At 38.4% G+C, this 27839-nt stretch overlaps 1 protein-coding gene across 1 annotated transcript in view; it reads left to right on the top strand.

Annotated features, from left to right (window-relative positions):
- The window catches only part of CPE (carboxypeptidase E), a 123931-nt gene extending 96369 nt beyond the window's left edge, over positions 1-27562 (top strand). The window contains exons 4-9 of the mRNA XM_011959663.1: positions 11697-11814; positions 13869-14051; positions 16886-17025; positions 22334-22433; positions 24697-24815; positions 26754-27562. Of these exons, the coding sequence (XP_011815053.1) occupies positions 11697-11814; positions 13869-14051; positions 16886-17025; positions 22334-22433; positions 24697-24815; positions 26754-26852 (759 nt within the window). The 3' untranslated portion in view covers positions 26853-27562. The remainder of the gene's footprint in view (positions 1-11696; positions 11815-13868; positions 14052-16885; positions 17026-22333; positions 22434-24696; positions 24816-26753) is intronic.
- Positions 27563-27839: the final 277 nt, after the last annotated feature.

The following is a 27839-nucleotide window of genomic DNA, read 5'->3' as shown; positions in this document are numbered from 1 at the left end:
TAACTGGTGCTCATTTTCATCGTTATCCACCTTAAAGTGATCATCTTTGTCGGCCTTTAGTTCACAACCGAAAAGATAGTTCTGGGGCCTCAGGGAGCTCATGTCCATGTCCATCGAATCTCCCATCAGGTGGCGGCACGCACTTAGGTGGGAGAGAAGGCGGATGGAGATAAACGAATGCTGCTCCAGAGAACAGCCGCACACGATGGGATCACACCAGGGCTCAAGTGCACTGTTTGACCTTTGACTTGGGATTTTATACATTGGCATGCTTCCAAGGGAGTGGGTGGGGGGTTGTGTCTCTTTCCCTCTGATTCTCCTCTTGGGCTGGGCTGTCCACATGCATGGTGGCCTCCCAGCACTTGGTAGGCACTATATTCACAGTGTGATTACTGAAGTTGTATGCATGCCCACTTGAGTTGTTCTTCCCTTACCAGTTGAATGTTCCTACAAAGTCATATACCAGTTAATCCCTCCCATTTTGCCTCTTAGTATGCTTGAGCCCACTTGCCCAATTCCTGCCATCTTATCAGGAAGCTGATCACCAGTTTTAGGCTTTTCTGTCTGTTGGGGGACTGCCTTTCCCTGGCACCTGCTGCAACCAATTATTATGTTACAGAGGCAGTTTAACAACTGCCTGACCATCACCTGATGGTTGACTGACATTCCTGGTGGTCAGAGGGCCCTCTCTTGCCCTGCTCATGTCTGACTACCTACCTACCACAACATTTCCCCCCTCAAGAGTCCAAGTCCTCAATTACTTGGGGAAAATGGATAAACGTCAGTCTTCTGTAACTGTTTCCTGCTGATAGAGGGGTGGTGGTGGTTGTTTTGTGGGTCTTCACCTCTTGCTAGCTGTCAGAGTAGGATGGCTTCATGGATTGGTGAAAACAGTATCCAGCCAGGCCTGAGGGAGACAGGGGTGGGATTTTGCCTCTGTCATGTCTCATTGATGGGAAGTCTAGGGGTCCTCTGTAGAAGGGTGACTCTTGAATACTGAAAGGATGGTATCTTTCACTGAGGATCATCTGGAGCTTGATGGCCAGAAGGCAAGAGGAGACAAATCAGTTTATTAGATTTAGAAGAATGTCAAAATGAAATAAGGGGGTGAGGACAACTCCAAAAAATCCTGAGGCTGCCAACACGCTCAGGTAACTGGTGGCTATTGTCATGCCTGCTAGGACTTGAGTGGATGGGGTTACTAGCCAATTCCAATGTGTTCCCAGAATTAGAATATTTATCCAGAGGTTTACATTACCTATTCCTCTTGTTTCTTCTGAGCTGTGGCCAGAGATCACTGGTTGGTTCACAGGAATAAGCAGGATTAGTCTAAATTGCAGATAAAGACTCAAAAACAACTGCTGAGAATATAATCTAATACCAAGTTATTAGATTATAACCTGTTATGTTCTTGAAATATAACTTTTCTCTCTCCAGTCCTCATTTTTATTAAAAACAAATCATGATAGGACCGATTTGTTTGCAAAATAAGCTTTGGTCTTATCATACTTGATCTGATTATTTGCATAAAGCACGGCAAGAATAATTATTTGCCATATAAGCTCCTTTTAAAATTGGCTTTGATGAAACTTCGTTCCATAAGGAATCTCAGATAAGACTTCTTAAATGCCTTGAGCCCAGCCATGGGTTTCTGCCGTCAAATACCGGGATGAATTGGGTAAATTCCTCTCCCCTTGAGGTCCCAAGATAACTTAGGGCTCCTAGGCCTTTCAGAAAGTGACATTCTTTACTCCTCATGGATCAGAAACACTGTACAGGGACTGTGTAGACAAGGTATGAGGCCAGTTTTCCCAAGGGGTTTTTATTGGCTCTATAAGTCAAATTTGATTCTTTAAAGTAGAGCATGCCTTTCCAGTCAAACCCTTGGTAAAATAACCAGTTTCTCCAATTGTGCCCTTTTGCAAAAGAAAACAGATTACTATTGTATTTATGCAAATAACTGTGTTGCCAAAAGTTAAGAATACTCACAAATAGTTTCCAAACTCTGGAGAAATCAGGTGGAGAGAAATAGGCTCTAAATTTTGTTTACAGGAGTATTTATTTTTAAAAGCTGTAAATAGCTCAAAAGAAAGTTTACTTGACTGAAAAACAAAGGATCAGCAATGTTTTAAGCAAAAAGTCACAAAAGGATTATTTTAGTCTTCTTAATTAGTTTAGTCCATGCAGTTAACTCCTGTTCTGCTTGATATTCATGAACACTTCAGCTCTCCATGAGAGTCCTGAAAGTTCTTTCTATATTCTAATGTTACAATCTTTAAAGTTATCAGCAACCTGCATTCAAGAGTGCCTGTCAGAGTCCTATAGCTGATTATAAAGGCCACCTTTTAAAGAGGATTAAAACAAGACAACAATTGTCTGTGAATGAGAAAAAGTCTTAGGGCAGCCACAGTCAAAGACACAGATGCCAAGAAAATTTGTTATCTCTGTGGCACACAATTATGTAGCATAACAATTATAATTATTACCGATAATATATACTAAGTTATATCAGAATTATAGGAGTTTTGCATAATTTTGGAACACATATAAATAACACATTTATAAAGAGTAGATCAATGCTTTACTAAAACTCTGTTGTGCTTTTCAATTTATGGAAAAATGGAATAACATTCCTTTAACTTAGCCAATGTGATTATGCACAGATTTTTTTTTACAAGATTAATCTTTCACAAACCTTCCACAACTTGCTCAAATGTTCAGTTTTATCCTATCTAACTTAAAAAAATCCTTTAACTCTCTAAACTAGGCCAAAAAAATCCACATTTCCATGCCTTCTTATAATCTTTTACTAAAACCACATTCTACTTTCCTTACATGCCTTGCATGTAAAACTTTTCCAGTATTCTCAAGAATATGCTACACTGTTAACTCTTAGCAACTTTTACTTTTTCCGAAAAACCTGCTAAGTAAGTGATTCTGACTATGTACTAGGTTTGGAGCTTAGGACACTAGATAGAAATGCAGAAAAGGTTTGACCCTTTCCAGCATCTAGGACACATGGCTAACTCTGTATGTCCCCAGGCCTTATGTAGCTTTAAAGGCAGCAAGTTGTTCAGTTAAGAGTCAGAGTAGCAGTTTATGAAGCATTTAGTAGGCCTAATAACCTTTAAAACTGTATAACTTTTTAAAAATAAATTCCCTTTCACAAATCTTTTCACAACTTACACAGACTATGACATGCTTGGACTTTCGGATTTGTCCTAAACATCCCTCTTTTTAACAACCAGTCATTTTACTTTAGGACAAGAATTTACTGTACAAGATCCTTTCTCATATAAAACTTCTGTTCTTTATAATCTTCCTTACCAAAAATACCTTTTTCTCTTTATAACCTTTGAATTAGATTAAAGTCATTTTCCTTCTGTTAGGAAGTTAAGGTCTGTACTGTATGTTGCTGTGTGAGGATTGTGAAGGAAGAGCAGAGAAGAAGGAGGTTATCTGCATATTGTAGAGGTTATCCCCCGTCAAGAGATTGCTCAGTTAGATTTTTGCTGGGGCTTGTCTGAATAAATGTGGGCTAGTTCTTTATCCATGAGGTAGGACTGGCTAGGGTGAAGTTATTTAAGATTTAGGTAGCTTTCTAGGAGAAATAGAGTTATTAGAGGAAAAGATGAATTTAGAGGTTGGGTAAATATTAATTAGGCACCCATCTTGGAAGGCATATTTTTGCCCAGAAGAGAGTGAATCTTTTCTTTTGGAGGGAGGAGGTGCCATTTGCCCCCATTACCTGGCAGAATTTGGAGGAGAGTTGCTCACATAAAGAGATTAGCATAGAGTAGGCAGCTCTTAAATCCCAAAGGGAAATTTATAATTTTACCCCTCCAGGAGTTTCTCTTGGCTTTGTCTTGTCGATGACTTGGAAGCCAGCCAGAGCAGAGAACCCCTTCAGCTCAAGGCCATTAGGTGTTGGGATTTTGTCCCAGAGCCCTTTGGCCCTCAGGGCATCCAATTTCCAGTAGCTAAGCTTGTGACAGAGGGGGCAAGCTATGCTTGGCTTCTTCTCATTTGTCTCATTGGGGCAGTTTGCATTTCAGTGGCCTGGCTTCCCACACCAATGGCAGTTACCTGAAGGAGTGTTTTTAGGGCAACCTGGATGGGGGTGGGAGAGCTTATAAAAAGCAGCCAACAGTTGAGCATCCCTCTTGTTTCTACATTTTTCCTTCTCCTTATCTCTATCCTCCTTATTCTGCTCTCAGTTATAAAATACTGAGGAGGCTGATTTGAGGATTTCCTGCATAAAGGCACTGGGTTCCAAGGCTGACTTTTGTATTTTCTCCCAGTTCATTTTTAGGCCAAGCCGTATTACAAAGGAAAAATAGTGTTTGTTTTGTTGTGTTGTGTTTTGTTTTATTTAAAGGTTTGGGGGAGTCAAACATTTCCCAGGTTTTGGGGATGCATCTGAGGGGCATATCCCGTGGTATAGAGATGTGGTTGCCCACCTGCAAAGAGGGAACAGAGGAGAAAAATAGGAAAAAGGAAAACAAAGGCATCCCCTCTTACTTTCCTGTTATCCTGAATAGGCATCTCCCATTTGTCATTAGGGTTCTGGAATGAACCAGTCTTACTATGTACCCATTACCTTGGTTCCATCTCATACAATTACTCACTTGAGAACAGAAGAGATACTGGAGTAAACAGTCTCCATCATTTTATGGTGACTCTTGTAGCAACAAAATGATTATCCCTTTTTTCAGATTTCCTTCCCATGTTCTTTAAGTAGATAAGAAGCCTGTTTTTCAGCTAACTGCCACAAGATGGCTGGATTTCCCTCCCTTCAAATATGACCTTGAAGGTCTTGATGCATGTTAAGAAGGGCGTGGAAATGATTAGAGAAATGGAGGCAATGGGAGGAAGGGAGATAAAACTCACTGAAAGCCTTCAGATACTAGTGAAACGGCAACGTTTATTTGCCCTCTTGACATAAAGTAGTAACCTCTGGAGGACTTGGGGCTTGAGGTAAGAACTCACAAATGGCAAAGGAAGAATTTTCCCTCCTTTCAAAGGGGCACTAACTCAAAAAAAGCAGGGAAGTGAGATCCTTAAAGGGCTACCGTGAGGCCCTATGCAGGCAGACAAAGTGCTTCAAAAGCCACTGGAAAACTTAGCCCTGGAGCATAACAGGAACAAAAAGTATATGGTGAGTCATAAGGGCTGGGATTCCAATTTGTATCTATCCTGGCAATATGCCACCAGACAGGGGACGAGTTGGAGGTCAACTGAGCTGGTAGGGTAAGAACAAGTATAAATCTCAGGGGATATCTGCAAGGGAGCCTATGTCTTTGCTGCTGCACAAATGCAGCAAGAGCCATGGGCACACAAATAACAATGATTGTGTGTTTAAGAAGTTACATGGCATGTGACATGAAAGCAAACAAGAAGCAGACTTGCCTCTGAGGCAGATGGTCTAGCTGGTGCACAAGACCATTTGAGAATACAAAGGTGAATAGGAGGTGAGTAGGTGGAGAAAAAAGGAGAATAGGTTGTGGTTTTGGGGAAAGAGCCAACTTTAGTTGAAAAACCAGAGGAAACCCCAAACATTGCACAGTAGGCTTTAGTTCTACCACTCTTGTGAGCCTCCTGTCCAGGAGGGCCATTAGTGTCTCAATTCTACTTGGTGTGAACTCCAAGTTCCTTCCACCCTTACGAGCCACCCATTAGTGTGAACTGAGTGATCAGCTTGTGGGGAGCAGAGCCACTGTGGCTGAGAAGAATTGTTCTAGGGGTTGGTCAGTAAGCAGGAGGCGAAAAGAGAGAAGGAAACTGCATACAGGGGTTGAACGCCTCCAGCCAAAGGAGGTGAGGCATAGAGGTCTTTTACCACTGGGAAACATATCCAAGTCATGTGGCACCAAAGTATGTTACCAGTGATGAATCCATATGGGTTTGCAGCAACCTCAATTCTTGCTTCCTCAGAAGAAAGAATTAAACTGAGAAACATAAGGCAGAGCGAGAGACTGAGGCAGGTTGTAGAGCAGGAGTGAACATTTATTAAAAAGCTTTAGAGCAGGAATAAAAGGAAGTAAAGTACACTTGGAAGTGGGCCAAGTGGGCAACTTGAGAGATCAAGTGCCCTGTTTGACTTTTTGACTTGAGGCTTTATAGGTTGGTATGCTTATGCTTCTGGGGGGTTATGTCCCTTTTCCCCTAATTCCTCCGTTGGGGTGTCTGCACGTGCAGTGGCCTGGCAACACTTGGGAGGGGCACGTGCACAGTGTGTTTACTGAAGTTGTGCGCATGCTCACTTGAGGTGCTCCTCCCTTACCAGTCCAGTGTTCCTAGAGGAAGGTCGTATACCAGTTAAACTCTGCCATTTTGCCTCTCAGTGCACATGCATGAGCCCATTTGCCCAGCTCCTGAGATCTTATTGGGAAGCTGCTGATCACCAGTTTCAGGTTTTTTAATCTGTTGGGAGACTGCCTTTTCCTGGCGCCTGCTGCAACCAATTATTATTTTAGAGAGGCAGTTTAACAACCTCCTGCTCATTACCTAATGTTTGCCTGACATTCCTGTTGTTGGGGGAGGGCCCTCTCCTGCCCTGCTCATGTCTGACTAGCTACCTACTGCAACATTCTGAGACAAAGGCTACCAAAGGCTGAGGACCCTGGCAGAACCTGAGTCATGGATACATATCACTGTTTCAGCCTGAAAATTGTCTTTCATGAGAGAGAGAGAGCCAGAAAGGCAGCAGACTGGGGTAACCCCAGGTGAAAGAGGGCAGTCCTGTGTAATAAACCATGGGGGCTGAGACAGAAATGGAAAACTTCTGGAAGCGGAGGCCCCATATTAGCCTACAAACTTTCCCCATTGCTTGCATTGACTTGCCTGTGCTGTCTCTGTTAAATCTGAGAAATGAAGAAAATAATTCCTTCCACCTATCATAGAAGAATGGTGAAATCAACTCATGTTGACAGGGTATTTGATTGTCAACTTTGTGCAAGCACCGTTACTTCTAGCCAGCACTACCTTCTCCTTCCCCAGCTGAACCTGAATATTTGCATAATCTCTATATTAGATGTTTTTGTATTTCTGGCTTAGGCAACACTTATTTAAAAGAGGCATGTTCATGGTACTATCTTTTAATAAGAGCTTTTATTTAAAACAAACTCGATGTGACTTCTTTTCATAGAGGTAAATTAAAGAGAAATACATGAAAATTAAGGACTAGTCCCTTTTTGGAACATAAGCAAGGTCAGTTTACACTAAATCTTTAGTAAACTTACTTCATCATCATGGGGTGATATTGCCTGTGTCTGGTTCATCGCCTTTTTACATTTTTGTCCATAAGTGTGAGACAGTGTTTTGATCCAGCATGGTACAAAAGATATAGTAGGCATTTCATTACTGTTATTATACATTCCTCTACCCTCTTCCCCTTCTCAGCCTATTATCTGTATTTGTATCCCTTATAGAGGTTCTTAAATGTCAAGATACATTCTTCTGTTTGATGGAACAGGGAATCAGTGCTTAGAAATGCAGATTCCTCCTCCTTTGTATAGTTGTGAGAAAAAAAAAAAAGAAATTCATATTCCCATGTGAGCTGATCCAGGCCTGGGGTGTGTGTGCTTCAGGAGCGGGTGGTGGGAAGAAACTTCGTTCTTACAAAGCCATTTAGATGCTGGAAGTACCTGAGACACATCCACTTGCTTGAGATCCATGCTCTCCTGGTTCTTCTGAACCTCTCTGAATAAAAGCTCTCTCTTGCTCTCCCAGAATTCTTTCTCTAAGTCGTTTGTCATCTGCTCTTGAGCCCTTCAGCCTGGTCACCTCCAGTGTTATCTGGGCTCAGTACATGAGCCTTGGCCTGAAAGCAGAGTCAATTAAAATATACCCAGCCATTTATTGTTTACCCTGACTTTAATAGCTAGAGTTATGAAGAAAACTGAATAGCGCTTCATCATAATTTAAGAACCAAAGACATCTAATTATAGAGCGTCATATTTGAGCTGTATTTATAATCTTTAAATGGAAAGTTTAAAGAAAGGCCACAGTTTTTTCTAGTTTCTATTAAAGGCTCAATTTTAAAGGTACTCCGAAGTCTTCTCTGTGGGTCAGTTAAATATATAATTATAGTACACAGGGGTCTCAGGACTCAGTCAGCCTAAAAGATTCTGCTAATAGTCAAAGGTAAACTTAGTTGAATTTATCAAATTGTAGAAGTTACTTGCTTGCTTTTGAACATACTGGTAACATGCATATAAGCAATAGTGTATGATGTAAGAACTAGTAATAGGCTAAACCTGATAGCTTCACACAATTTTGTGTATTTAGGACTGTATCTTTCAATTTGTTTCAAGAACAGTTTCTTTTAAAAGTTTTCTATTGCACAATTCATTTTTATTACAAAAATTAAAACATACAAATAAGGAGAAAGAAGAATCCATTGCCCTACAATCTTCAGTGAGCACCATTAACATTTTGATATGTATTTTTCAATACTATTTTTATGACTGTATCAACCTATAAATATATGGTGCACACTGTGCAAGCCATTCTAAACACTTTTAGGTGGATAATAAACACAGGAATACAGTCTGCCTTGGCATGGCTTTGCCTCCTAACTCCCAGTAAAACCAACCCTCCCTCCCAAAGAATATTTTCCTTACCCCCAACAGATGGGCCACGGGTACTCACAACTTCTTTATTTTTACCACTCATTTCTCTCTATTCGTCCCTAGACTTGGTGAGGTTCCACTTCCTTCCTGAAGTCCTCAATGATTCTCCAAACCACCGTGACTTGGCCCCTTCTGAACTTATTGAAATATGAATATCTGTCAATATCTGTCATTGGGTTAAAGAAAATAGAGGGAATGAGAGATGTACAAAGAAGAAGAGAACTGAAAATAAATTTAGTAGTAAAAGAAAAACTTTTGAACAGAATATCATAGAAGAGTGTGTTAAACTCATCTCATTTAATATTAATGTCATCTTAGCAATTGGGTGTAAAAACATAAATTTGCTTAAAACGTATATGCATTATAGAATATTTTGATGTTGTCTCCCATATTAGTTATTTTTAGGTTGATTTAAATCAACATATAATAAGAGTGTATTTCAGATCCCTGTGGAAAGAATGCATTATTGGATAAATGGAATTGAGACAAATCCATCTCATAAATATCAGCATAGATCAAAATAAATTCTAGACACTACAATTTAAGTTTAAAAAGTATGAAACTAGAAAACTTTCGTATATAATATTTAGAGGCGGATAGAACTTTCTAAATTTCTTGTATAGATACTAGTACATAGTGGACACTTAATATTTATTGAATGAATGAATGAAATGGAAAAGCAAAGAGACCATAAAGAAAAGATCAATAGGTTTGCCATTATGTGCTTAACATAAATATCTTAATGTTCTGTATTTTAATCACAAAATTTGAAAGGCACATGACACACTTGGAAAATATTTATAGTGTGTAAGAGAGCTAATTTTTTTTCTAAACAACTCTTGCAAGCCACTAAGAAAAGCTATGCATTTCAATAGAAAAATTAGTTAAACCGTACAAATATGTCACAGAAGAATAAATAGAAATAATCACTAAATATAAAAAACTGTTCTAGTTTTATTAGTTAATTAAAATAATGCAAACTTAAAACATTCCATTTGTCATTAATCAAAGTGACATACTTTAAAACATGTAATAATTCCATTGTTCTTAAAAAAATTAGAAATGGAAAGTTTATGATACTGTTGCTGGTTATATTCTGTACCTTACAGGAATGCAGTTTGGAATACATTTTTAAATGTAGACAGTTTTAGCTAATACAAATTTTAACTCAAACATTTTTAGCTAAAAATGTGCTTAACTTGTGGTCAAGTCATTCCGTTTCTAGGGATTTCTCTAAGGAAAGTACAGATTTGCACAAATGGTAGCTACAAAGGTATCCGCAGTATTTTTAATTTTTAAAGTATAAATGACCAAGTATCACCACTTGGAGCTTACTACTACTAGTGTAGTGGCTGTGGCGCTGGCCTGGCTGGGCTTGAGTCCAGCCTCTGACACTCCCAGCTGAGTGACCTCATGCTGTTCCCTAACTTCTCTACATCTCAGTTTATTCGTCTGTAAGACGGGGGAAAATGTAGTCCCTTTTTCATAGAGTGAATGGGAGAATTCCATGCCTGACACAGAAAGTGTTCAATAAGTATTAGCTATCATTTTATTAGTATTTAAAAATGTTATATCCAGACATTGGCTACCACTCAGCCATTAAAATATCATTTTAGAAGGGTATTTAATAACATGAAAAGATGTTCATTATCTGTTGTCAAGCAAAAAAAGCAGTATATAAAATGGTATATAAATGATCACATTTAAAAATTATATAAATACATTGGGAAAAGAATGAAAAAGAGATCTATACAAATGTTAGTAGTGGGTATCTTTAGGTGGTAAAATGATGGGTAATTTACATTTTCTTCTTTGTTCTTGTCTGTCTCCTCTACATTTTCTACAATGAATTTTTTTAAGCAAAAATAAGATCTACCAACCAAATGAAAAACAATAAAAACAACCTCCTACTCTAAATCCCACTTTTACACAGTTAAGAGTAGCTTATGTGAAAATAGGATAATTTTAATAGACTACAGCTGATACACTAAAAACAGCACGAGCCTTATGGTTTCACTGACTGGATGTGAACTCTTAGCTGTGTGAACTTAGATATGCCATTTAACGTGCCCAGCTCTCAGATTCCTCCTTGTGAAATGGGTATGAATATCTTTGCATTTCCAATGCAAATGTCGAAGTGCAGTAAAATAGTTCATGTGAGAGCTATTCATAAACTGAGCACAGCTATACAAATGTGAGATCTTATAATCATCAAACCTACTGATGTCATTAGATTTTGTGTCCCAAAGAACAGCATGGATCATGTCGCCAGTAAAATCTTTTCTTTTCACTAGAGAAGCACTCGGGGTTTGAGAGTCTTCCTAGTTGCTATTAAAACTCATTGCATAAGACTATCAAGCTTTTGGCTCTACATTATTTCTTTGGTATACATTTCTTTTTTCCTTTGTTTTGCTTCCAAGATATGTGGGGCAGTGAATCATTCTAAAGACTTAACATGAATTCTTGAAACTTGCCTTTATTTAAAATTTTAAGATGACCATTCCAAAGTAAACATATTTTACAGTCCACTCTGAAGGAGACTCAACCTAATATTCTTTGATAGGAAAAATGTTTGAAGTAGTTGAGGGAAGTTGGGAAAATAATAAGCAAAATTTGGAAATAAACTTTACCACATGTGTGAACCACCACAGAGGACAGATCTTGTTCTACAGTTCAACTATTTTCTTTTCTCCTTGTATTATCCTTAACTATTCATAATAACAATGTGTGAACCACTACAGATCAGACAGCGATGTCCCAAAATTTGTGAGTTGCATGCTGGTTTTCAAGTTACAACGAGAGGAAAACTGGCAGCCCACAAACATAAAACTTTGAAAGAAATTTAAACACTTTTGAAATATTTTTATTATAAATCTGAGACAGTTAGACATGAGGAATGCTGCTCTTGTAGGAATCTTTATTTCTTCTGCGAGGACAACCGCAAAGCAGTTAAAATATGACCAGCTTTCAGTGTTTTCCTTTACCTTTCCTATGTCTTTTCTGTCAAGTGGTCATATCAATGATTATTAAATTTATAATTCTTTTTATGCTTCATCTGAACAGCTTGCTCCGGAGACCAAGGCTGTCATTCACTGGATTATGGATATTCCTTTTGTGCTCTCTGCCAATCTCCATGGAGGAGACCTTGTGGCCAATTATCCATATGACGAGACACGGAGTGGTAGGTATTCTTTCTGCTTCTCTAATTGGTTTAAAGTTTATAATACTGTACAAGGGTTTACAGGATGATTTCTGTAATTTTTTTTTTTTAAGAAGTGGACGTTAAGTGATTTTTGCCTGAAGAAAGAACTATGTTTAACAGGAAGCTCTCCTAATCATTTCATGTGGTGTTGGCATATCTATTTGGCAGAAAAGGACTCACTTTCTCAATAGTTTAGGTGAAGAGGAACATGATCTTGACAGAGTACTTAGACAGGGGAAAGGGAGAAAATATACGTCATAAACTTGGGTCACTCCTGGACACTGATAAAGTGGAGAGATTACAGAAGTTGTGTAGGTTCATGTAGAAGATGGCTTGAACATGGAGGCAGCCTCTTGGTGCTTGATCAGGTCCCCAGTGGATCTCTACATGTGTCTTATTGTGTTCACACAGTTTTGCATTTGGAACTGTTTCTGGTGGTGTCAGGGAAGGGAAGTGGTGCTTTGGCTTTAACTAGTTTTAGTTAAGCTTCAGACAAAGCAACTTTTGGTCAGATAGATATTTTCAACTTGATTTTTGTTGCTCTGGGGAATTTCCTGCTGTGAATCTATTTTCAGGGGCCTTTGAAGAGTTAGCTCTTTGTAAAAACAGGATGATTATTTTATTTTATTTTTTAAAATTTTAGATTCAGGGTACCTGTGTAGGTTTGCTACATCGATATATTACATAATGGTGAGGTTTGGGTTTCTAGTGTACCCATCACCGAAAGAGTGAAACCAATAGGTAATTTTTCACCCCTCACCTCTTCCCATCCTCCCCACTTTTGGAGCCCCCAGGGTGTATTATTTCCACCCTTATGTCAAGGTACAGGCATTGTTTAGCTTCCACTTATAAGTGAGAGTATATGGTATTTGATTTCTGAATTATTTCACTTTGGATAATGGCTCCTAGCTCCATCCATGTCATTGTAAAATACATGATTTCATTCTTTTTTATGGCTGCTTAGTATTGCATAGTTTATCCAATCAACCACTGATGGACAATTAGGTTGGAATCAGAATCCATGACTCTGCTTTTGTGAATAGTGCTGCCATAAACATATGAGTGCACATGTCTTCTTTATATAATAATTTCTTTTCCTTTGGATACATGCTCAGTAGTGGGATTACTACATTGAATGGTAGCTCTATTTTTAGTTCTTTGAGAAATCTCTGTACTGTTTCCCATAGAAGTTACATTAATTTATAATTCCACCAACACTGGTGGGAATCCATGCCAACATCTGTTGTTTTTTGACTTTTTAATAATAGCCATTTTGAGTCATGTATTATGATATTGTGGTTTTAATTTGCATTTCTCTGATGATTAATGATGTTGAGCATTTTTTTCAATTATTTTGACTGCTTGTATGTCTTCTTTTGAAAAAAGTCTGTTCTTGTCCTTTGCCCACTTTTTAATGGGGTTGTTGGGATGATAATTTTAGATATTGGAAACTGAGTGTTGAAGAACATCTTTGGGGAAATAACATTGTTAAATAAATTTAAAGATTTTGTGGCTTGTTGATAATTGGGAAACTTGTAGGCCTGCATAATTTATAATGCATTAATAAGAATACAGTGTATCAAAATGTGTTATTTATTTCTATAATACATATAGGAGATTTAAAAAATCTAAGACCAGATATTGAATGGTATATATGAGAATGATTCATAGTGGGTATGAGATTAGTATGGGTACATTTTTTAAATTAATGATTTTAACAATAAAAATCTTCCTCCTATTCTCCCAGGCCTAGTTTCCTATGACTTTATTACCTTTCCTTGCAAAGCTTTCAACTCATAAGTAGAATGTACATTCTACCCAATTTCTATTTTGTAGTATTAGGAATGGAAGTTTTGTAACTTAAAAACTAAGTGTAATTATTTAGTATTTAAACTTTTACCTCCTTCCCATAGGTATGTAGCTAAACAAATACATCAACAATATAATTACTCAACACTGAACCACTCTTTAGAAAATATGCGGTGCTGCTTGGTCTGTGTCTGTTTCTTTAATCTTGTGGATTTATTTTCTAGGTAGTGCTCATGAATACAGCTCCTCCCCAGATGACGCCATTTTCCAAAGCTTGGCCCGGGCATACTCTTCCTTCAACCCAGCCATGTCTAACCCCAATCGGCCACCATGTCGCAAGAATGATGATGACAGCAGCTTTGTAGATGGAACCACCAACGGTGGTGCTTGGTACAGCGTACCTGGAGGTGAGTTTCCGTTGTGCTGTCTGATTATGTGATTGTAGCTTATTTACAATGACCATTTAGGTTGAGAGAGTGATTTAGATTTAGAGAATCTTCTACCATCCTCCATCTTTAAAAAGTAGAGTGAATCTGTAGTTTTTCCATTAAAGTCAACTTTTTGCATGAATGATTACTATGTATAATTTTGTTTTTGTGGATTTTAAAAAATTGTGATGCTAATTGAAGAGATACAGGAAATGAACTGAAGACATTCATTGGGAAAATAATAAATTGAATATTGTTAACTACACTACTTTTCAAGTTCAAGCCTTAGGGAATAAGATGGCACCCTTAGTATATGCCAGTCATGCTCATTCACTGTAGTAAATATACATTTTAGAGGACTTGCTTTGGCTTTTAGCATAACCTGGTGCACAGTACTTTTTTTATTAAATGATGGGATAATGGGGAGTATTTGACACGGAATATTTAGTTTATATTCACTACTCTAATAATCCCTATGAGATCAGGTAGCTTTTTGCTGTTTAGTTTGAAAAGGAAGCAGTTGCCATGTGGGACAGTAGCTGGGGGAAGCCCCTTCCTAGGTAGCCAAGGCAGCTCTCTTGGCTTCCTTGTCCCAAGGTGGACTTTACAGAGCTCTTATTTTCACTAACACTCAAGGATGAAGATTGAAATGTGAAGATATTTATATATATATTTTACTTTTCTCTTTGCCTGAGAAAAATTTTCTATGGCCCACCTGGAAGAAGAAAATTTGTTAGGGTAATAAGCAGCATTAGCTAATTGTAGGGTATTGGTGTGTTTAATATGCTTAATTTTGTTGAGTTATGTGCTGAGAAAAATATTCTTTCTGATTTTTTTCTTTCTGATACATGTTAATTCTGTTTTTATTTATATTTTGCATTTTATCCAGATCAGACTTAGTACTCTTTCCCCCAATAGCTTCAGAAATATGATCTATGTCAAATTTAGGATTTAGAGCGTGTCAAGTACATCAGATGGGAAGTAATTTTATACTTTAGTTTTTACAAAAACTTTAGTGATTCCTCGGAATTCCTTTTTGAACAAATAGTGTATTGTCAACAAAATATAAAGTAATCTATGTCAGTAAAATACTGATAATAACATTATGAACGATAATAATAATATTAGTTAACGATTATGTCTCATTTAGCTAAACAGTCAAAGGAAGCTCTGTTAGTCTTCAGTTCTGTATATAGTGAATAACATTCATGTCTTAGGTCAGGTTTTCCAGAAGCAGAGCCTGAGACAGGGATATGGATGCTTGTAATTTATCAAGGGAGCCCTTTTTAGGAAACACCCTGTAGGGAAGAGAGGGAAGCAGAGCAAGGAAGGGGATAGAGCTAAACAGGGGTGTGGTCTCAGGCAAAGTCCGGCCTTGGCCTGAGCCATTGGAAGAAGCCTGGAGCATAAATTAGGGGCAGGTTTTTCTCCCCTGGAGGGAAAGGGATGAGCCTTTGGTGGCTCTATATTGGTCAGCCATTGGTTGTGGGGTGCCAGAAGGAATTGCGGGGAGAGATAGGAGGATGTAACTCCCAAACCAGGTGGAGATTCCGGCTCCCACCAGCAATTCTCCAGAAAAGGGCTGGGGGATAGCTGTGAGCTCTAACAGCCAACACCTGTAGCAGTTTGGGTCTGGATGCCCTGGCTCCATAAAAGCAATCTGGCGGACACCAACAGCATCCACTACTAATTTGAGTCAGATTTAAATTAAAATTGTTCTGGATGCAGAATATTCTCTTTGGTGCTATTTGAAGTATTGTTATCATTATATCCTGTATGTAGTAGATACTCAGGGATTGTTGAATTAATATATAGTGTGAAAGGAAATTAAATTCTGGGACCCCAAACTCATTTAGCTAAAGGGAAAAGTCAGACTGGGAACTGGGTCACACAAAGCTGCCACCCCATTTTGGTTCCTAAATAAGATAACTACAAGATGAAAGGATACACGCCTCCCTCATATTTTGCCCCCAAGGAAATTCCTGGTGAGCTGTTAAAACTTCACCTTGGCCATGTAAATTGATAGCTTATCTTTACAGGTGCAGTCACCCCAGCCCGCCAAACACAAATGCGTATCCGATTGCTCCCCTACCCCATTTTGTCTGTGTTATCTTATGTAAAATGCACATTCCCCACATTTTTCCTCTACCCCCTTTTGTTCATGTGAAAACTGTGTGCTTATCAATATCCCACCCTCTCCCCTTTAAATTTGGGGTCCTCAAAATCATCTTCGGAGAAAGGCATAGATCTGTCTCTGGGGTGCATCCTTAACTTTGGCAAAGAAATCCCCTAAAACAATTGAGATTTGTCTCATCATTTTTCTTGATTGACAATAGTGTATTGCCAAGACTCCCAATCCCTCAGGAATACACTATGATAGTGATTGGGCTTAAGGAACAATATAGTTTGACAGATCATGTCACATGAAGCTCCAAGTTCTTCTCCAGTAGAAAGGTAGACTTAGAGGGATGCGCATTTCTTTAACAGATCAGTGGGGATGAAGTCTTTTACCCTGTTGTCTTCTCCGAAACCCACTCCAGCAGTGTGGAGGGTGGGTGATGTCCGCATTAGCACTCTGAAGCAGCAAGTGCTTTTGCTTAGGAACCTGAGAGTTTGTGCTTTTAAGGTCTAACAAGCCCCCACCTCTGTTGTTCAATCCCTTACAGCAGATGATTCCCGTTAAGGTTTCCCACAGGCTCCCCAAATGCCCTGGTTTGTGTACCTTTTACTTGGTTCTTGATTCAGAAGACTAGCCTGTGTAGAGTTTTAGGCTCCTTGTGCATATTTTGACTTTCCATTTGGCGTTTTGGCAGGGATGCAAGACTTCAATTACCTTAGCAGCAACTGTTTTGAGATCACCGTGGAGCTTAGCTGTGAGAAGTTTCCACCTGAAGAGACTCTGAAGACCTACTGGGAGGATAACAAAAATTCCCTCGTTAGCTACCTTGAGCAGGTAAACACAGTCACCAGCATAAAATGCAAGGTTTAGAAGCATTCAAACCTGGCATACAATGGTTGTAAGAGGAGTCCGGGGGAATCCATCTGGTGCAGAATGAGGACACCATATTTGGAAGGCAGGTGTCAGCAGTGTTTCAGTTAGGCTTTTATTTGTCGTAGGTTTTGTGGCTCATGACTGTTCACCAAGAACTGACTAAACTGGAGAGTATAGAGAAAAGATGTAGAATCTTGTTTTTGTTTGTATTATTCTAAGCAAGGGCAATCCTAGGACTCCACCCTGATCACCGTGAGGCATCCCAGGCAGAGTCAGAACAAAAGTAAGGCAAGTGAGGCACCTAGAATGGAAAATTTAAGGAGGATTTTAATCTTAGGGACATGCAAGTACAGGAGTAGCACTTGAGAGTGAGTGTCTCCTTAAGTTTTGAGCTGTACAGGCATCATCTTTCTCACCCTAGACTCCACTGTATCACAGGTAATAATAATAGTGAGTTATGTTTATTGGTCATTTACTATTTCCCAGGCATTATACTAAATGCCTTTTATGTAATAATTAGTGCATTTAATCCCCACAACAACCTTATGAGGGAAGTTATCATATCATCATCACCATCTTTATAATTATCACTAAATTAAAGATGAGGAATCAGAGACACAGAGAGGCTAGACAGCTCACCTGAAATTGCTTAGCTAGAATCTGAATCCAGGCTGTCTGTTTCCAGAATCACCATGCCATACTGACTTTCAGAACAGAAGCCTGGATCTTTACCAGAGAGCCATTTATGTAGCCATTCCAATGGGATCCATATAGAATTTGGGGGATCTCACCATCTGCCAGAATAAAATCCTTCACCTACTCAGGCCAGTCGCCTGCCAACCCCACCCCCTGCATAGTATGTAGACACTGGCACCAGGGGCAGTGGTGGTGGAAAGACCTAAAGACTGTTCACTCCTGCAGTGCTTTGCCAGTCTTCAAATTTTATTCTGAATGTGGCCATTTACGCCTAAAGTCAAGTAGAGTGATGTTAGTTTCATGTGCCAACAAATAGTCCAGACCGATCTGTTAAAGTAATTTGACATAAACAAATGCTGTTAAATAAACATTTAAGTATTTATATGTATATATGTGCATATAAACATATATATATAAAATCAACACTTTTAAAAAAGTAAAACCAGGAGTTGAATCCAGTTTCTTTCTCCACCATTGCAAGACCCTGTTGCAGTGAGTGGTCCCTATATCTTGCTATGGCCTCCTTTGAATAAAGGCTGCTCTACCAAAAAAACAAACAAACAAACAAAAAAAGAAGCAAAATCAGCATAGGAATTCTTTTACACATGTCAAATATCCATATACTGTCATACTTTACCAGGGACTATCATGGAATACATCCACTGATGTCAGACGGTGATTAAAGAACACTCATTCCACAGGATTCTTTTTGAATCAATGGATTCCTGCTGCATGTTAGCTTAAAAAGGTATTTTCCAACACAAAAACTAAGGATAAGTAGTCCACGATGACTCTAGAACAACTGTGGTGGGAACCCCTACAGAACGTCTCCATTGAAGAGAGCTGTATTTGGATGGATCTTCTAAGAGCAAAGTTAACTGAAAAGTATGTTTTTGGGTAGAGGAAGTAAGATGGGACTGACTGGGGTGTTCTCCACTTAGATATCAAATACAGTGCTTTTTATTTTTATAAATATTTAATGATATTTAATTTTTAAATAATATTTGTATTTATACTCCTTAATACAGTGCTTTTAATTTTACGTATATATTTTTTCAACAAAAGTGTATTGACTAGTTTCACATCCCAGGCATTCTGTGAGGCACTAGGGATAGTGACCATCCTCAGGAAGGCTTCACACGAGTGCTGTCAGAAACAAGAATACCTAATCACAAGAGAGGAGGAGAGCTGGCTGAGAAACAAAAAAATCTTAGCTACAAGGAGCAATGGCAGTACACAGAAGGGGACCTAACCCAATCATGGAAGTTTGGAAAAGGCTTCTTGGAGCTGTGCTATAAGATTTACTAAAGTTGATGCCAATAAGATCATCACTCTGATCAACAATTTAGAAACATGCTTAGCTGCTGTTTAAATCATCTCTTAGTTCTTGAGAAAAAAATATAATACAAAACAAATAAAACACATCTTCTTACCATCGTGAAAAAGGAGATTTGTCATATTTATGGTGGCAGGTGGGCATGCATCGAATTCATCTGACAGTAATGTCAATTTATATATAAATAAGCTAAAAAGAAGAAGGATAAAGTTACACAATCCTATTTTATGGCACTCGGAATAAGAATTTGCTCTGTCCACAGATCCATGTGATCTACCTTGATATGGCATTGATTGTCATTATGATGCAAACTGTGTCTAAACAGTGAGTGGTATTTATAACCAGCTCATCTAGCTTGCATCATAGAACTCTCCAGTTGAGGAAAACAAAGGCTGATGAAAAATCAGTGAGGGCTGCCAGAAGTTCTGTGTTGTAATTGTTGTCTTGACAATGGTGGTGATTAGTAATTGAACACCTGGGCCTAAAATCTAAGCTTGGACTAGTTTACAACTCATAGAAAATAGGTGATTAGGAGATCTATTTCTGTAATTGTTTGAGAGGAAATCCCTTGCAGAGTTTTAAAGAGATGTTTGCAGGGACTAGAATTGTAAAGCTAATTAGACTGAAGAGTTTACTAAGGAGAAGAGCTCCCTTCCACTCAGTAGCTTTGGAACAGTCTAATTCTCAAAATTCTCGAAGAATTTCTTAAAGAATGGTTCATGGGCACCTGCATTAGAATCATCTAGAGTTCTTATTAAAAATGCGTTTCCTTTCCTACCATTAAATCACACTCTCTGCAGGGAAGAACCCAAGAATCTTCAGTCGCAGCAAGCTCTCTGCGTGACACTACACGAGGGTTTAGGGGCTGTAAACAGTCCTAAGCAACAAATGGAGAATCTTATGGATGCTTTTTCAGCCTTCGCTGAAACTGAGAAGTCCTGGAATCTGGGGAGTGATCATCGCAGGCAGCCCAAGTGTAGTAAAACAGCTTCTTCCAGGCATGAGTGAAATTTGGACTTTCGTGATTTCTTTTGCAAAAACCATACAATCTGAATTTTCCAGTCCATTCATGGGGAGTTGACACAGTCCATACACTTCTACTGAGATTTATTACTACACTGGAATTTTTCAAACAGAAAAGTTGACATATCACAGACAGACATTTACTTCTTTAACTATTTGTTAAACTGCATACTGAGATATAAGTCTTGGATTGCAGAGGCAGAAAAAAATAAAGCCATGAATATTAACTGAATAGATTTGTGCCAAATACGGGCGAATAATATGTTCTTGTAGTGATTGATTTGCTTACTTTACAATGATGTGGAAATTAGAAACTTTCTTTAAGGCTTATAATATTGATAGTTTTAGGATTATAGTGCCTCAAGAGGAATAAAGTACTTGGGTAAATCCTCTTTTATCAGCTAGTATCTTTCTCAGTTTTATTGAATGGGGCCTCATTTTAAGAAATTTAGAGTTTGGATCTCTACATATAGCCCTTTTCTTCTTCTCTACACTTTTTCTGACTTTTCATCTTTTAATTCAGAAAGTTAAGTTTTCATGTTTCATGTTTTTCAATGGCTAAATTTCAAACTCTTCAATTTTGGTTGTCTAATTCATAAATAAGTTATGGCGAAAAGTTAGAATTGAATAAATCTTAAACTTTTAAAAAATATACTTACTCTCTTTGCTGTACTGGTTGCCAATAAAATGATCATTATTACTGACAACAGGGATAGCCTTTTCCTATTTGCAACATTAAAAAAAATTACATGTTATTTTTATAGGGTGTGAGAGGTTTCTTTTTTAAAGAAAAATGGCACACACAAAAAATATTGCTGGTCACAGGGACATCTTTTTGATAAAACAGTGTACCACTGCCAAATTTATTCTTTGATGACAAAAGGTTGCAGGAGACTTAGCTCTCTTCTGTAGGGAAATAGTAAGATATCGTAAAGTAGCGAAAGACAATTTGTTTTCTATAGCCCGATTGGGTGAGGCACAACCTGAGCATTTGGGAGGTTGGTGCATAGTTTGTTAAGTAATCAAGTTTAATGAATTACCATTTGATGTATATTCTAGATGCAATACTTTCTTAAAGACCTGAAGCGACTCTGTCACTTCAAACACATATTGACTTAGATGAATTGTCTTTCCAAAATAAAGAGAAAAGCAGTTTTTGTAGTTTGCAGTGTATTAAATAATAGCCAGTTGATGACTACAACTTAATTTAGGGGGATTATTCTCAGTGGCAGCTCTCCCATCTTCTTCCTAATTCAACACCCTATTTTCTGTTATAAGGTTCCCTACTCTATTTTCAGCCAAAATAATGTTAATAGATTTAATGCAAAAGCAGTCACAGTATGTATCTTTTTATCCAGAATGAGCTAATATTAAATGGCTTTTATTATGATATCCTTGTTAATTGACAGTAGCCATGTAACAGATACATAGATGACCAAAATTAAAAGAGAGTAAGTTATGAAATACGTTGACTAGAACTTTACACATATTGTAGCAGGATGAGCTGAAGACAAACCCCTCAGACATGGAGTTAAAGAAGGAAGGGCTTTATTTGGCGAGAGCATTGGCAAGACTCACGTCGCAAAAACCAAGCTCCCCGAGTAAGCAATTCCTGTCCCTCTTAAGAGCTCACAACTCTAAGGGGGTCTGCGTGAGAGGGTCGTGATCAAGTAAGCAAGCAGGGGGTACGTGACCGGGGGCTGCATGCTCCGGTAATTAGAACAGAACAGGACAGGGATTTTCACAGTGCTTTTCCATACGGTGTCTGTAATGTATAGATAGCATAACCAATTAGGTCAGGGGTCGATCTTTAACTACCAGGCCCCGGGTGTGGCACCGGGCTGTCTGCCTGTGGATTTCATTTCTGCCTTTGAATTTTTACTTCTTCTTTCTTTGGAGGCAGAAATTGGGCATAAGACAGTATGAGGGGTTGTCTCCTCCCTTAATATGACACTTTTTTATGATTTGAAAGGTACTAAAGTCTTTTTTTCTTTAAAACACAAATAAGATATTATTTTCATTTCTCTATTTATGGAAAAGCAGAATAAAATGCACAAAAAATTCAGTGGCCTTTTGTGCGTGTCTTGATTCTTAAACAATGGGGATCTATGGTATTTGCTGGAAAATAAGGAGATGCTTGATATGAAACATATTGAAGGCCATTTCTATAATTTATAGGTCATATTAACTTTTGGTTGTTTTTGACCTTCACAGATACACCGAGGAGTCAAAGGATTTGTCCGAGATCTTCAAGGTAACCCAATTGCCAATGCCACCATCTCCGTGGAAGGAATAGACCACGATGTTACATCCGGTGGGTCTTTGCCACAATCTGGAGGCTCCACGTTATGTACAACAGCATAATTACTAATTATCATAATTATAAGTCTTATACTCTTCTGAGCGAAACAAACAGCTCGTATCTCTGCAGCGTTTCTGAGCTTTGATCTGGTGAAGTTGCATTTGTGGGCTCAGGTCAGGAGGAGTGGAGCCCAGGGCGGCTGCTGCGTTGGAAATCTGGGTGCAGCAGGTGGCGCCCTTTCCTCAGCTGTCTCGCCCCAGAGCTGAGAGGTGGTGCCACAGGCTGCCGGTTCTTCGCAGTTCTTCGGGCAAAGGAAAAGGAGTTGCTGGGGTTAAAATACCAGTGACTTTCTGGTCTGTGTTAAGAAGTGCTAACGAGCTGCTAATGGGGAGACCCAAGGAGGGAGCGGAAAGAGGAGGAAGGAAGAAAACTGCTGCGGGTTGTGTGTCTAAAAATTCTCACACAGTTTTTCATTTAATCCATAAAATAAATCCGCAGGGATTCAAGGTTAAACAAGAATTTATAGGATTGAGGTGCGATGTTAGTGACTTCTAGGTTTTGAGCTCAATTTCCATTTTCCCAGTTTGAGGAAAATGATGATTTTTCTGGCAAATCTACCTACTCCCATTAATAAACATTGATCCAGGTCATTTTAATTGTCATTTGTTGGGATCTTTTCAATAATGACAGCTTTTTCTTTTTAGTTATAAACTCTTTACAATTTTTTTTAGACCTTGTGACAATTAACCTTTAACTTATGTCCCAAACCACTCTGTATCATCAGCTCTTTCTTAACCTTCACATTTATAGCTTGGATTAAAAAAAAAAAAATCTTTAACATTTGTCCTCTAAAACTCCATTCATTCTTCATTTATCAACAGCCCACTAGGTGCCAGCCAGTATGCCAGAATCTGTGCCAAGATGTTACCCCATGTAGCCCCTTAGCCCTTAGCTGGGAGGGTGAAACCCAGCGTTAGTATCCCTGCCACAAGAAACCTGTTAGCCCTAATGCGTCATACAAATATTTTATTTTCTCTGCATTCCATGATGTGAACTGTTTAAGAAAATCTAACTAGGGAATAAACAGGTGGAAAGAAATTAAATCGGAGGAGGGGCTCTAGAATACTCCAGCTTTTCAATGGCAAGGTGATAATAAGAAGGAACCAGCAATAGAACTGAAGGTAGAAAGAAAATGCAATGTGTTGTCCTGGAGGCCTTGAAGTGCTTCAAGAAGGAGGGAGTGAAAAAGCGTCAATTAAGATGAACCTTGAGAATGAATCCTTGGATTTAGCAGTTCAGAGGATCTTATCAAAATCTGTTCAGTGGAGTGAGTGGTGGGATCCTGATTGGACTGGGTCCAAGGGAGAATAAGAGAAGAATCATTCTGAGATTGAGACATGAACAAACCTTTCCAGAAATTTTGCTATAAAGCAAAGAAGACAATTGAGGCAATAGCTGCAAGGAGATATGGATTTAGAGGTAGATTTGATGATATGGTGATGGGGACTTAATTTTTTTGACTGTACCTATTTTTGCAATGAAATAAGATGTAAAGTATCAACTGGGAGGATGAACGGGATGTGTAGGGGTGTTAAGAAAAAGAAGAAGGTGTGAAGTGTCTACGAAAACCTTGCTCTTCAAAGTGTGGCCTCTGCTCGCAACCTTAGCATTGCCCTGGGGCTGGTCAGGAATGCAGAATCCGGGAGCTGGAATCAGATTTGGCATTTTACCGAGTTTCCCAGGTTTGCACCCAAGTTTGAAAATCACTGACTTAGGCAAATGGGAGATTGAACGGACTAGGGTGCCCAATGTATTCTAAGTCTTTAGAAATCTAAATTTCTAACTAGGGCCTCAGAGATCCTACAGAGGCTACCTTTGGCCCACACTCTGCGAAGATTCTCTGACTATCAGGTCGTCACCTGGCAAGAGTCAAAACATGATGGCTGTGTGTTCTGACGCCGCTGCTTGGGGACTTCATCTGTCTTTTTCCCTGTGTTGCTCCTGATGTGATTAGAAGGTCCATGATCGTACGAGGTTTATTAGACAATTTAATATTGATATCTGTAAAGTAGCTATAAGAAATGAAGCCTGTAAAGAGAGTTTCATGCCCTGTTCAATAAAATTTCATTAAATTCCCTATATATTTACTTTAAAAATCGAGAATCAAAAAAATTGAACTGAGCTAGACTGGGTATTCCTTAGATGACATAATTATGCATTTTGTAATTCTGCATATGTCAGGTGCTTTGTGATTTGATATTCTGTTTTCCTACAGCAAAGGATGGTGATTACTGGAGATTGCTTATACCTGGAAACTATAAACTTACAGCCTCAGCTCCAGGCTATCTGGCAATAACAAAGAAAGTGGCAGTTCCTTACAGCCCTGCTGTTGGGGTAAGTAATCATAATAATAGCCAAGCGCTATAATAATAATTAAGCATTTACCATTGTCAGGCATACTTAAGTGACTTATATTTAATCTTCATACTAGCCCTATGAGGTAGGTAGCATTGTTATCTCCACTTAACAGATGAGAAAACTGAGGCTTAGCAAAGTTCATATGAAGCTCTATTACCATTTCTCAGTTTTTGAAGAGATTTACAAGAAAATGAAATAAAACTTTAAAAAATGACATTTTTATTTGCTAACCTTGATTTCCGTCTAAATGGGATTATGTTTCATTTGCCTTTTTATCTTTAGCACCTAGCACATGCCTTTCTCAATAAGTATCTGAAAAAAAAAGATACATAAAAGAAAATTCTAGGTGCTAACCAAACATTTATTTAGCGTATTCTATGTGCAAGTCTCTCTGTGCTAAGTACTATCAAAAACCATATCTTATTTAAGTAGATCTCATTTGTTTGTTAGGAAGGTGATGGTGATAAGACCAAAATTTCTCTTAGAGAAGAATTTTACTACTGCCTTTGTATTATATGCCTGGGACCTTGGGAATATCTGTAGGATTTCTTGAAAGTCTACAAAGCTTACTTGAAAAGAACTTATTATATTTTTGTTTATGCACCCAGAACTTGGAGTATAAATGCTTGGTTTTTGCAAACAAAATATCTTGAGTTTTTAACTGGTACATAGCTTTGATTGTGTGCATGTCTACACTGGGCTGTATATGTATTAAAATCAAGAGGTATATTTGGGTAACTGAAACCTGGAAAAAATGGCCCCGGGAACAAGTTGTAAAGATTCAACTATTTTGATCCTTTGTCTTTCTGGCATGTGTTAGTGCAAGGATATAGTGAATGGAATCACAATCCAAAATAATCAGGCATTTAAGTGGCCAAATCAAGAAACTCGTAGTTCCATCTGGGATGGGGCCTGAGGAGATTGGGGTTGGGGGCTGCCTACTTTGAACAGCCTTTTACGCAGAGTGTGTGGCTTCTCCATAGACCTGATGAAGATTCCTATTCACAAAGAGTGGCTTGGACACATACTTGCTTTTGTCAGTTTCTTTAACAGATTCAAGATTCTGGAAAGCAGAACCTTGTAGTTTGGGATACCAGCATGCTGAACTGTACTCTTCCACATTCCCTCCCACATTAGGAGAAGATTCAAGGCAGGAGGTGCTCACTAAATAGCCAAAGGCAGAAAATTAACTATAAGTTTTTTTTTTTCTTTTCTTTTTTTGAGACAGAGTCTTGCTCCGTCGCCCAGGCTGGAGTGCAGTGGCGCGATCTTGGCTCACTGCAACCTCTGCCTCCTGGGTTCAAGAGATTCTCCTTCCTCAGCCTCCTGAGTAGCTGGGATTACAGGCTTGTGCCACCATGCCCAGCTAATTTTTGTATTTTTAGCAGAGACGGGGTTTCACCATGTTGGTCAGGCTGGCTTTGAACTCCTGACCTTGTGATCTGCCCGCCGGGACCTCCCAAAGTGCTGGGATTACAGACATGAGTCACCGCGCCTGACCAGTTACATCTTTTTATGAGGAGAAGAGACTGGGGCAGGAATTTCATTGAATTATATCTGTCTTCAAAGCCATTAAATCAAAGGACATTTCAAACATGAGGCTTTTGAATTTTTTCCCCCTGAAAATATCTATTATTTATCACAAGAGATTTTTATTTCAGGATTTGCTTTAATTCAGGTGACTGGATTGAGTGTATACTGAAACTGCCCTTATTTTTTTTATTTCAATTAAAAGAACACATGCAGTTTTTTTTTTTTTTTAGACGGAAAGTCTCGCTCTGTTGCCCAGGCTGGAGTGCAGTGGCGCGATCTCAGCTCACTGCAAGCTCCACCTCCCGGGTTTACGGCATTCTCCTGCCTCAGCCTCCCGTTCATGCAGTTTGATAGTAATATGCTCTTGATTTTCTCTTTTAGGTTGATTTTGAACTGGAGTCATTTTCTGAAAGGAAAGAAGAGGAGAAGGAAGAATTGATGGAATGGTGGAAAATGATGTCAGAAACTTTAAATTTTTAAAAAGGCTTCTAGCTAGCTGCTTTAAATCTATCTATATAATGTAGTATGATGTAATGTGGTCTTTTTTTTAGATTTTGTGCAGTTAATACTTAACATTGATTTATTTTTTAATCATTTAAATATTAATCAACATTACTTAAAATAAATAGCCTCTTAGGTAAAAATATAAGAACTTGATATATTTCGTTCTCTTATATAGTATTCATTTTCCTACCTATATTACACAAAAAATATAGAAAAGATTGAAGTAATTTTGCCACCCTAGGCTTAAATGCAATATTCCTGGTATTATTTACAATGCAGAACTTTTTGGGTAATTCTAGCTTTTAAAAATTAGTGAAGTTCTTTTACTGTAATTGGCGACAATGTTACATAATGAATGCTATTGAAAAGGTTAACAGATACAGCTCGGAGTTGTGAGCACTCTACTGCAAGGCTTAAACAATTCAGTATAAATCGTCATTTTTTTCTTGTACTGACTAACTATAAGCATGATCTTGTTAATGCATTTTTGATGGGAAGAAAAGGTACGTGTTTACAAAGAGGTTTTATGAAAAGAATAAAAATTGACTCCTTGCTTGTACATATAGGAGCAATACTATTACATTATTTAGTCCGTTAACACCGCTTAAAAGTTTAGGTTTTCTCTTGGTTGTAGAGTGGCCCAGAAATGCATTCTGAATGAATAAAGGTTAAAAAAAAAAAAAAAAGTCCCCAGGGTGTGTATTTTAATTGTCTAAGATTTTTGGTCTAGCACTGTGGTCTTGTGATGAAAACATGTATCCTCTTAATAGTGGCTTCTCATGTGTTCATCCTGTACATTTTAAAATTTGTTAGGCGACTGCTGTGTGCCAAGCACTGCATAGCCTCTATGTATGTTATTGTGGCAGGCGAAAAGTTCAGATTTTGGACACAACCTTTAAATAAAGAACACACAAATCAATGTTTGGACACAAACTGTGTATCAGTAACACACAGGTTAATATG

The sequence above is a fragment of the Colobus angolensis genome, unplaced genomic scaffold (assembly GCF_000951035.1).
Source record: "Colobus angolensis palliatus isolate OR3802 unplaced genomic scaffold, Cang.pa_1.0 Scaffold5, whole genome shotgun sequence".
Taxonomy (NCBI): domain Eukaryota; kingdom Metazoa; phylum Chordata; class Mammalia; order Primates; family Cercopithecidae; genus Colobus; species Colobus angolensis.
The sequence above is the reverse complement of the archived record's forward strand: the minus strand, read 5'-3'. Positions and strand labels throughout refer to the sequence as shown.